At 34.4% G+C, this 12,335-nt stretch overlaps 1 protein-coding gene across 1 annotated transcript; it reads right to left on the reverse strand.

The window, feature by feature from the left end:
• Positions 1-1,774: 1,774 nt before the first annotated feature.
• LOC114733976 (cytochrome P450 81E8-like) lies at positions 1,775-2,275 on the reverse strand. Its single transcript, XM_028921453.1, has one exon. The coding sequence runs from the start codon at positions 2,273-2,275 to the stop codon at positions 1,775-1,777; it is 501 nt and encodes a 166-aa protein (XP_028777286.1).
• Positions 2,276-12,335: the final 10,060 nt, after the last annotated feature.

Below are 12,335 nucleotides of genomic sequence, written 5' to 3' on the forward strand. Positions count from 1 at the left end.
TCCAAAATGCATTAACTTATTTGTTTCCCCCTCTTTTTGAAACCTTTCAGGCTTGAAACGCAAAGGATCACCCCATAATTGAGGATCTCTATGAATGGCCTAAGCACTAATATAATTAACACAATAGTGAGCCTGTGTGGCTCAGCGATTCGCGCACTATAAGTTGCTTTTACTTTAACAAGAAGCATGTTTGAAAATTTTGCAGCGTTTGGATCAGCGGTAAGATAATCTGACTTTTACATGAAAAGTTATAATAAGCTATAAGTAGAACTGCTTATGACTTATGGCTTATGACATATAACTTTTAAAACACAAAGAGAGAAAAGGTTAATAAATTTACTATCTCCTCTGATTCTTATTATAAGCTACAAATAACTAATTTGTAGATAATGAAAAATCAGTTAAAATTAATTGAAAGTAATAAATAAGTTAGAAATATAATTTTATTTTCAAATATGCCCTTATAATAAATAATAAAAAATATATGAGATCAAGATGAGCCTATAAATATTTTAAAATTATTATATTATGTAAATTTATAATTTATAATTTTTTATTATTTAATAAAAGTCACACTCATTTTGGTAATTTTACAAACTAAAATTACTTAGTTAATCATAATCCAACAACTTACTTTAACAAACTAACTTATTTATAAAAGTCAATCCAAATATAAATTACATTATCCAATCTAACTTTTACCCAAAATTCATATTGTAAATAAATTACTTTTTTACCACTAACCCAAATGGACCTAGTACTAGTATCAGGTGGGATGTTATAATCTCCCATGGTGCCCTTATTTGAGGATAGGTGGGGCGACAATAATGGGCCTGCAGGATGCAATCGAAATGTCTCACATACAATGCTTTGAAGATATGGCAGTTTCAAAGCGTCTTGTTCATCTATCAAGTGTTCTTCCCCTATTTGTGATTCTATTTCTTGCCTTGCCTTTCTTAATATCTCTGGATGATTCAATAAACTAGACATTGCCCACTCTAAAGTTACAGTAGATGTGTCAGTTCCCCCACGAAGCATGACCTATATATGATGTCAAACCATGTCAATTTTTGTGACATTTTTGAGGAAGAACACTTGATTTAATAAAAAGAATTACTCATTATTTAACTACTTTTGGTAATATATGTATTACATCAATAAATATAAGGAAAATTAATATGTAAGCAATAAATATAAGGAAAATTAATATGTAAGTCCTTATAGTTTCACATGATTTTTAATTAGATTTTTGTAGTCTCATGTGACAATATAAAGGGAGGAAACTATAAGGTCTTAATTATGAAAAAAGTCAATTGATACCATAAGAATCTAATAAAAGAAAAAAATTACAAGACCAAATTAAAAATCATATGGAACTATACATAGGAATTTTTAGATTAATTTTCCCACAAATATATTTTAAATGGGAACAAAAATTTTCAACAATATTGCAAAAGAGCAAAACATGTCATTTAAAAGCACTTCTCATTTTTCTTTGGTTTTACACAATCATTATATATTCTTTTATTCTTGAAACAACCGCTAGGACATGTAATTTGCCAAAGTCTGGAACCAGTTGAAAAGCAAAATGAATAATAGACATGAAAATGCAACCAAAAAGCAAAAAGCCAAAAACATATTAGCTCTTTACCAAAACAAGACCTTTGATTATTTGATCTGTATAATACTCTGGTTCTGATTTCTGCAGAGTCAAGAGGTGATTTATCATAATATTTCCACTTGTATTCCCACCTCTGTGCTCATCAACTATTCCCTACAAAAATCTATGGAATCTGAGGCTAATACTCTTGAGCTTCTTCTCTAAGTTGTCCAAATCAAACCATCTAGGTGTCGGCGAGAAATCTCCAAGATTATTTGCCCCTCCTAGCATCAACAACTCCTTCGTCGTCTCTCTAAACTTCCTTGCTTCTTCCAAGTCCCCAACTTCACTATCATCTCCCCAGTATCTCTTCCCAGATATCATTCTCATCATCATGTTAAACGTCAGCTCAAAGAACCTAGATCTTAGCTCCACCTTCTTGAAACCCTTATGAGAATCATGAGTAAGCTTTTGCACCAGTAGCTTCATCTCGTCCCTTTGCATTTCCATGAAGTAGTTGAGATGACGCGTTGAGAGGACGTCAAGCGCCAAGATGCGACGGAGTTTGCACCAGTGTTCGCCGTACGGGGCGGAGGAGATGGTGGTGTAGTTGTAGTCGACGTGCTTTCCGGTCAGGAACAGGGGGCCGTTGGCCAAAGCAATGTCATTTCTCATGAAGCACTCTTGAATTGCAGAGGGCGACGAAATGACCGCCACCAAACGAGAGCCAAACCAGAGAGAAAAGGTTTGACCATAGTTTTGGGAATTACGTTGAAAGTGGTGGTGGAGTGTGTGAAAGTTAGAAAATATTTTCCTTGAAATTAAAAAAGTTTTTATATTTATTTATCAGTGTACATAGGCTTATTTCTGACTGGGCCATATTTTTAGTTCTGTTGTAATCTTGGGCTCTATAAATAGTGGTCCTAACTCAGGATTGAGATGAGCCCAGTAGATGTAGAATGTTTTCTTCCAAGTTAATGAAATCTCTCCCATTTTTCCATGTGATGCGTTTAGTGTGTTAGGAGTGTTAACGGTTCTCACATGGTATCCAGAGTCGAAGGTTTTCCTTATTCCCATCGGTAAGCCCTAGAACCAAGCTCTACCCTTTGCACCAATAAAACCATAATGGCAGAAGATAAATCAATTCAAGAAAACCTCCCATTTTCGCATCCTTTGTTTCTGCATCCGTCCAACACACAGGGCGGCTCAATCATTCATCACGTCCTCACAGGCACCAAGAACTATATGGTGTGGAGCAGAGCAATGAAGATTGCGTTGATAGGAAAAAAAACAAGTTGGGATTAGTGGATGGAACCTGCAAAAAGAGCGATCAAGATCCACCGCTGCACGACTAATGGGAGCGTTGTAATGTCATCGTGATTTCTTGGATTCTGGGATCGATCTCGACAGAATTGGCAAATGGCGTGATATTCTTTCAGAACGCACACCACATATGGATTGACCTGAAGGAGGATTTTGACAAAAAGAAAGGGGCTTGCATTTTTGCCTTACACTGTGAAATCACTTCCTTAAGGCAAGGATCCATGTTTGTCTCTGCATACTATTCAAAGGTTAAAGAGCTCTGGGAGGAATAGTCAGCTTTAGTCACACTGTCGTCCTGTACCTATGCAACATCCAAGAAATATGCAGAGTTGATTCAAGAACAAAAATTACTCCAGTTTCTACTCAGATTGAATGAGTCATATGAGGCTCGAAGTCAAATATCATTGATGAATCCTTTACCATATGTCAACGAGGCCTATTCTATGATAGTGCAAGATGAGACTCAGAAACTGATTGGGTATGGAGAGAAGAATTCTCTAGCGGAAGGCATTGCTATGGTGGCTAGAGGGCATGGCCGTGGCAGAGGACGGGAACGGAATGATAATTTGGAATGTTCCCAATGCCACAAGAAAGGACATACAAAAGAAAGTTGCTACGAAATCATTGGGTATCCGGCAAATTTCAAAGCCAACACCAATAAAGGTAAACAGAACAAGGAGACTAGTCAAGGGTCTCCTTCGGGTTTGGCATATGATCTAGAAGCACACACAAATGAGGCAATCACTGTGGCACCAAGCTTTACACACGAACAATACCAGAAGTACTCGAATTGCTTCAAAAGGACTCAGAGACTAAGGTTCACGCCCTTACGGGTACAGGTTTGACTATTCCTAACATTCACAATTATTTTCACTCCACTTGGATTTTAGGCTCTAGGGTCACTACTCATATGATAGGTAGTTTAAATTTGTTAGAGGAATACCAAATTTATAATGGACCAGTTAAATCTATTAAAATACCTGATGGTAATTGTGTTTCTGTAATTGATATAGGAAAGGCAAAAATTTCTGATGAAATTGTTCTGGATAATGTTTTGTGTGCCCCTAAACTTAAATTCAGTCTCATTTCGATATCAAGACTTACAAAGGAACATAATTGTATGGCTTCATTCTTCCCTAACCTACGTCTAATGCAGGGCCTCTGGGATGGGAAGATGAAGTTGATTGGTAGAGAATGCTGTGGCCTATATGTGATGAAAATTGCAAGGAATTTTCATTCTGTGAATGTTGTTCAAAATAGTTATGGTATTCAAGATTGTAATGACATATCTTTGTGGCATAAAAGGCTGGGTCATGCTCCTCTTTCTGTAATGCATCACCTGGACTTGTTAATAAGCTCTGACATATTTTTTAATAAAGGTTGTGATGTTTATATACAATCTAAACAGACAAAATTTCCTTTTACTTGTAGCTACATAAAAACCAAAAATTGTTTTGAACTTTTACATATTGATGTTTGGGGTCTATATAGGACACCAACCCATCATGGATATCAATATTTTCTTACCATTGTGGATGATTATTCAAGGGGAACTTGGATTTTCTTAATGAGGAATGAATCTGATTCTACCTTACATATTAAGAACTTTATTGCTTATGTCCTAACTCAATTTGAGATCCAAGTTAAAAGAATTAGAAGTGATAATAGGACTGAATTTAAGAATAATGAACTAAAATCTTATTTTCAGCAACTTGGAATAGTTCATCAAACTTCCTGCCCTTATACTCCTGAGCAAAACGGGGTAGTTGAAAGAAAACATAGGACCATAATATAGTTAACTAGAAGCCTCATGTTATAATCCAATATACCTGTGCATTATTGGGGGAATGTGTAAAGATGCCTATATATCTGATTAATATAATTCCCTCTAAGATATTAGGTTATAAGACCCCTTATGAGAAAGTTTATCGAAGAAAACCTGACCTGAATCATTTGAAGGTTTTTGGTTGTTTAGCTTATGTCACCAACCTTAATATCTTAGACAAATTTCAATCTAGAGCCATCCCTTGCATATTTCTAGGATATCCTGAGAATCAAAAGGGATTTCTTCCCCTGAGTCTTCATAGTAAAAATATTTTTTAGTAGACATATTAGTTTTGTTGAAGAGAAATTTCCTTTTAAAGATGCTATAAGTAAAGAGCAAGAGGGAGTGAATCAAACCTTAAGAGAAATGTTTTGGTATGAACCAGAGAGCATATTAATTGAAAATAATCAGGATCAATCTGCCACACCTAATAATAATGATAATAATGACATTGAACAAAATAATTTTGGGGAGACAGTGAATATTACGGAATACAATGATGATTTTGAAGGTGATTCTGATCAAAATATTGCTGCAAATCAACCCAGACCTGTTCAGAATAGAAGACCACCTATATGGTCAAAGGACTATGTCTTTTCTATTGTTGCCTCTCTAGATAAGGCAAAACATCAAGATAAATGTTAGTATCCTATCCAGAATTACATCTCATCATATGACCATATTTCTTCTGATTATTTATGTTTTCTTTCCTCTATTGATTCTGAAATTGAACCAAGTAGTCATGAGGAGGTTGCTTTAGATGAGAAATGGGTCAATGCAATGAAATCTAAAATAACTGCACTAGAAAATAATAAAACCTAGGATATTGTACCTTTGCCTAAAGGAAAGAGACCTATAGGATGTAAATGGGTCTACAAAATTAAGTACAACTCTAATGGAAGTATTGATAAATATAAGGCTAGGTTGGTAGCAAAAGGTTATAGTCAAAGAGAAGGGATAGATTATCATGAGACCTTCTCACCAATTGTTAAAATGTTACAGTTTGGTTAGTCCTTAAACTGGCAGCAATGAATAGGTGGAATCTCCGCCAATTGGATGTCCATAATGCCTTTTTACAGGGAGATTTGAATGAAGAAGTCTTTATGAAAGTCCCTCAAGGTTTTGAAAATAAGGGGAAGCATATGGTTTACAAACTGAAAAAGTCCCTCTATGGTTTGAAACAGGCTTCAAGACAATGGAATAAAAAATTGTCTAGAGCCTTAATAAGAGGAGGATTTAAACAAAGTAAAAATAATTATCCTTTGTTCATTGGAAATTGCTATGATGGTATTGTATTGATCTTGGTAGATGTCGATGATCTTTTGATTACTAATAGTTCTAAAAAAGGGATTCAGCTTGCGAAAACACTCTTACACAGTAATTTTACAATCAAGGATCTTGGTTTAATGAAATATTTTCTTGATATAGAAGTGGCAAAATCTAAAACAGGTTTAGTGCTGTCACAATGGAAGTATGTGCTTGACATGTTGGCTGAAATTGGGATGAGTGGATGCAAGCCTCTTGCAATCCCAATGCCACAGAATTTGAAGTTGATGCCATATATTGAAGGAAAGACTAGCAAGGATGAATTGTTGAGCAGACCTGAAAGATACAGGAAGTTAATAGGTAAGCTAATCTATTTAACCATGACTCGTCCTAACATCTCCTTTTCTATGCGGACTCTCAGTCAATTCATGCAATCTCCTACAAAGGCGTATATGGCAACTACAATGGGAGTAGTGAGATACTTGAAAGGTGCCCCTGGTCTATGAATCTTGATTAGTTTTGAGGGAAAACCAGAACTCCAATGTTACTGTGATTCAGATTGGGCCTCATGTGGAATATCAAGGAGATTTGTCACAGGATACTTGCTAAAATTTGGAGAATCTCTGATGATGTGGAAAACAAAGAAACAAAGCACTGTTTTAAAGTCATCTGCAGAAGCTGAATATCGGGCATTAAGTATGGCTACTTTAGAAATTGTTTGGGCTTTGGGACTCTTACGTGATCTAGCCATCTTCCACAATAGACCAGTCAACATTTTTTGTGATAGCCAAGCAGCTATTCACATCGCTACGAATCCAGTATATCGTGAGAGGACCAAACATATTGAGGTAGACTACCACTTCATAAGGGAAAAATGGGAATCAAGGCAAATCAATTTAATACATGTGTGTTCTGGTGAGCAACAAGCAGATATGCTAACTAAAGCTGTCATAGGGGAAGTCCAGAGGAAACTACTCATCAAGCTAGGGATTGTGGATATGTTTCGTCCCAAACTTGAGGGGGAGTGTGGAAGTTAGAAAATATTTTCCTTATAATTAAAACAGTTTTTTTATTTATTGATCAGTGTACATAGGCTAATTTCTGACTGGGCTGTATTGCTTAATATAGGCCCTCTTGAGATGTTTTAGTTCTGTTGTAATCTTGGGCTCTATAAATAGTGATCCCAACTTGGGATTGAGATGAGCCCAGTAGATGTAGAATGTTTTCTTCCAAGTTAATGAAATCTTTCCCATTTTTCCATACGATGTGTTTGGTGTGTTAGGAATGTTGAGGGTTCTCACAGAGTGGCTTCTTTAGCTGGTGGAGATTGCCGAGTATGGGAAGAGAAGGAGGGCCTGTTGGGATATTTCTGAATATTTGTTTTATGAGAAAGAGCTTGAGGATGAGGAAGAAAGCAAGGCAAGGGATAGAATAATTGATAATGGAATTTGTGGACATATTTTTGCATGCTTGCTTCATAATTTGATGATTCATTCATGTGCTTCTCTTTAAATAAAAAGATTTGTTAGACAAATGGATTTTTATTATGTTTTGTTTCCTGCTTTTATAAGTTTAGTAGGACTCGCTCTCCTAATATAATAGGCTAGTCTTTTGATATTAGGTTCTCTCTTTGAGTTTATACTCATCACGTTGGTGCTTTCATTAAGAGTCGGCTAATCAGAAAGAGCTACTTGTGGAGGATTTTAACAGATAAGAATCTTTAAACAAACACATCAAAATTGCGTGCTCTTGGACACTTTCTGAAGCTTAGTATGGATACTAATTTCTGACAACTGACTAGATTCGTTCATTCACTTTGTTTCTCGTAGGCCTTACGATCGGTGCTCACGGGTCATGAACGTGAACTGATTTTTTCAACAGAAAATAAATGCCAAGTTCACAGACGGCTCCAAGAACCACTTGAATTAGGAAATGGGGCAGGGCTGACCCATATGGGCTCTGGCCCAAGAGCATTGCTATTATACCCCGAATTTAGCCGTTTCTTGAAGCCTAACCCCAACTAGTCGAGCTGACTCAAAAGTCCTTTTTTTAAAAAAAAATTAGTTTACACATTGAAATGTAATAATGTCCAAAATGAGTTATGCAAATTTTAAAATACAAAATTACATTTTGAAGTATAAATTTTAATACAAAAATATAAACATTCCTTCATCCTTCTCGTCTTCATCATTTAAAAAAACTACTCTAATTTAAACTTTCAAATGGAAGGAAGCATCCCTATTCTTGCACTAAGAAAATTCTTGCATCGTATATAAAGTATTAATAAAGAGGATGACATGAGGAATAGTGAAGGGAGAGATAATACAAGGGGTGATGCAAAGCAGGGAATGAATTAAAATTTGGACAATATTTAATTGTAAAGGAAACGAATTAAATTTAAGAAGGCTAGTTGTGACTGACCGACGGTTGAAACGAATAGAAAGCAATAGGTGGATTGGGAGAGACGCCAAGGTTGAAGGTACTACTAAGTCAATTTAGATTTTTTTAATAACATATATGAAGCAATTATTTGCATGATTGAAGTGGATAAAAAGGGAAGAATAAATTATATTACCTCTCGTACTTAATATAAAAGCTAAATAAGTAATTTATAAATATTAAAAAATTAATTAAATTAGTTATTTATAATAAATAAATGTTAACTTTTTTAAAATATCCTTATTAATCATATGTATTAGAATATAAATACTTTAGCATTTGCAATTACCACAGGGACTATTTTGAAAAAAAATAAATAAATAGGAGAGATAAAATAAATTAAGGTATCATGTTTAGAATCAAATTAAATCTCTAACTATATTTACAACCGGAGGTAGTACCGATTAAAAGCCCTTTATGTCAATACACTGTGCTTCCCTATCCCAGAGACCATAAATAGAGAGGAAGACAAGCGTAAGCGTAGTGAACACACACACACACACAAAAGCCAAATTAGAAGAGTCATATGTATTGTTGCTGTAAAATATGAAGAAGGCTATTCTAATTGTTTTGCCCATTTGGGTTTCTACAACATTTCTCTCCTTTCCCTCTTCCACTCACGCTCATCTTAATGTTCGTAATATCATACCAGATGGTCATTAACAGCTTCAACTTCGTTTATTTTGCGGCTTTATTTCTTTTTTCCGATCTCAATCTCTGTGACTAGCTTCTTGCCTTATTATTGACTTAATCACTAATTAATTAATTAATTACATTCCGTTGTGGTTTGTTAACACACTAAACTGATATGTCAATATTATATGATGATGACGATGCAGATCAATGTTCATGGGAAGACTCGCCGATGATGGATATGGATAAGCCTGGAATAAAATGTCCTCTTGGTTCTCGTTGTAATACTCATTGCCCTTCCAGCGTCAAACCCTATTCCAAAAACTACATATGGTCTAAATTACGGTCTTTTTTCAAATCAGTTGCTGTCTCGACTTAGTTGACTAATTTGGAGAGATTAAGAAAATCACTAAATTACTTTAAAGTATTTATATTTATCGTTTTTCTTTCAATTAATTTGTCTCACTTATAAATTGATAGATAATCTAATAACACACAGAAGTATTCTAAAGAGATCATACAATATGTTATAATTAAGTAATTTTGTAACTTTTTTAGTCTCTTCAAATTAGGCAACTAGTCTTATATTAAGAACTAAAGACAATACCTTCTATATAACTGCGTACTAAATAAGTCATGAGTATCACTGGTTTTATCTAGTTGTCGTATGTGTTGGCAGCTTTTAATGATCATTTCTGCTATGAAGAATAATGTCTTACTTCCTTGATTTCATGGGAAGTCGAGGTGAAGGTTGCTCATGAATTCTATATAATTTTGAGCGTACGTGAGACATATATAATTCTTAAGTTTATGTGCTGGTGTTATACTTGAAATAAAGAAGAGGCCTCCTGGCTTCTTTCTCAGAAAAATTACCATTATTTTTCTTCTTGTTTTGGGAAAGACGATGCAAGTGGTGGTGGAGATTTGCCGGGTAATTGAAGAGAAGTAGGGCCTGGTGGGATATGATATTTCTGAATCTTCTTTTTCTGAGAAAGAGGTTAAGGGGGAGGAAGAATACAAGGCAAAGGATTGAATAATTGATAATGGAATTTGTGGACATATTTTTGCTTCATACTTTGATAATTCATGTGCTTTTCTTTAAAGGGATATGTGGGACAGATGGATTTTATTATATTTTGTTTTTTTCCCAGTCTAAAGTCAAATTAACTGTGCTAAGTCACATAAGATCATTTCAAAATATATCTTTCTCCATTAGAATAACTTCAATTTTTCTTAAAGAAAGAAAAATCTATTATTTTAAAATATTTAATTTTAATTAAAATATATGAAATATTTAACAAGACTAAAAAAAAGTCATTTGAACTTCATAATCCCCAAATGGTCTGCTAAATTTGAGAAATCCCAATTTGATCTCAAGAGACCAAATTGGGATTATCATGTTAAAAGAAAAGACCAAATTGCCCTTCATTTATTTATTGTTTTTAAAATACCAAAGCCTCCACTGGCCGGCCAGTGGCCAGAGCTCCGACGGCGGCAGTCACCGGAGCCCCGGTGACCGGCCAACAATTGGTCACCGGAGCTCCGGCGGTCAAAAATAAATTTTTTAAAATTTTTTACAACTTCAGTATAACGGTTAACAACATTTGTAACGCTATTAACAACTTCAGTATAGCAATTAACAACAGGTTTTCTGGAAAATTCAACAAGTTCTAGCAGCCAGAAACAATTTTTTAAAAAATTTTTACAACTTCGGTATAATGGTTAACAACTTTTGTGACGCTATTAACAACTTCAGTATAGCAATTAACAACAGGTTTTTCAGAAAATTCAACAATTGGTCGCCAGAGCTCTGGCAGCCGGAAACAATTTTTTTGAAAATTTTTACAACTTCCATATAACGGTTAACAACTTTTGTAACGCTATTAACAACAGGTTTTTCGAGAAATTCAAAAAGTAGCATTTTTACAACTTCAATAATGCTGTTAACAAGTTTCAAAACTCTATTAACAACTTCAGTATAGCATTTAACAACATGTTTTCTTAAAACTTCAAAAAAATAGCATTTTTACAACTTTAGCAATTACTTTTTTTTGGAAAAATTTTATAACTTCAGTATAATGGTTAATAACTTTTGTAATGTTATTAACAACCTCAGTATAGCAGTTAACAACAAGTTTTCCAAAAAATTCAAAAAGTAGCATTTTTACTAAAAACCTTTTGTTAACTGCTATACTGAAATTGTTAATAGCGTTACAAAAGTTGTTAACCGTTATATGGAAGTTGTAAAAATTTTCAAAAAAATTGTTTCCAGCTGCCGGAGCTCCGCGACCAATTGTTGAATTTTCTGAAAAGCCTGTTGTTAATTGCTATACTAAAGTTGTTAATAGCGTCACAAACGTTGTTAACCGTTATACTGAAGTTGTAAAAATTTTCAAAAAAATTGCTTTCGGCCATCAAAGCTTGTTGAATTTCTCAGAAAACTTGTTGTTAACTGCTATACTGAAGTTGTTAATAGCGTCACAAAAGTTGTTAACCGTTATACTGAAATTGTAAAAATTTTCAAAAAAATTGTTTCCGACCGCCCAAGCTTGTTGAATTTCCCAGAAAACTTGTTGTTAATTGCTATACTGAAGTTGTTAATAGCGTTACAAAAGTTGTTAACTGTTATACTGAAGTTGTAAAAATTTTCAAAAAATTGTTTCCGGCTGCAGGAGCTTGTTTAATTTTCCAAAAATCTGTTGTTAATTGCTATACTGAAATTGTTAATAGCGTTATAAATGTTATTAACCGTTATACTGAAATTGTAAAAAATTTCAAAAAAATTATTTCTGACCGCCGGAGCTCCGGTGACTGCCGCCGCCGGAGCTCCGGTGACTGCCGCCGCCGGAGCTTCGGCGACCGGCCAGCCAGTAGGGGCTTTGGTATTTTTAAAAAAATAAATAAATGAAAGAAAGTTTGGTCTTTTCCTTTAACATGATAATCCCAATTTGGTCTCTTGAGACCAAATTGGGATTTCTCAAATTTAGCAGACCATTTGGAGATGATGAAGTTCAAGTGGCATTTTTCTGTCTTTTTCCCAAAGAAAGACCTAATAAAGGGGTACTGGTTGGCATCGTTTTGAGAATATGTATGTACGTACTATGTATATTTATATTGGCAATTTTTTAAAAAAATATACTTATATTTTGGTCTTATCCTCCTTTGCCAATATAATTTGGTCTTATTTATAAGTCAACTTTTAGAAATCTTTCATGGTTTTCTTGATAAGCCACTATAAAAAATCTACGT

This window comes from Neltuma alba, unplaced genomic scaffold, assembly GCF_004799145.2.
Source record: "Neltuma alba isolate B1F8T4 unplaced genomic scaffold, ASM479914v2 tig00013054_pilon, whole genome shotgun sequence".
NCBI lineage: Eukaryota > Viridiplantae > Streptophyta > Magnoliopsida > Fabales > Fabaceae > Neltuma > Neltuma alba.

What these genes read in the sequence shown, in the direction of transcription:
- LOC114733976 (XM_028921453.1), bottom strand. Translation starts at nt 2,275, where the DNA reads ATGAGAAATGACATTGCTTTGGCCAACGGCCCCCTGTTCCTGACCGGA.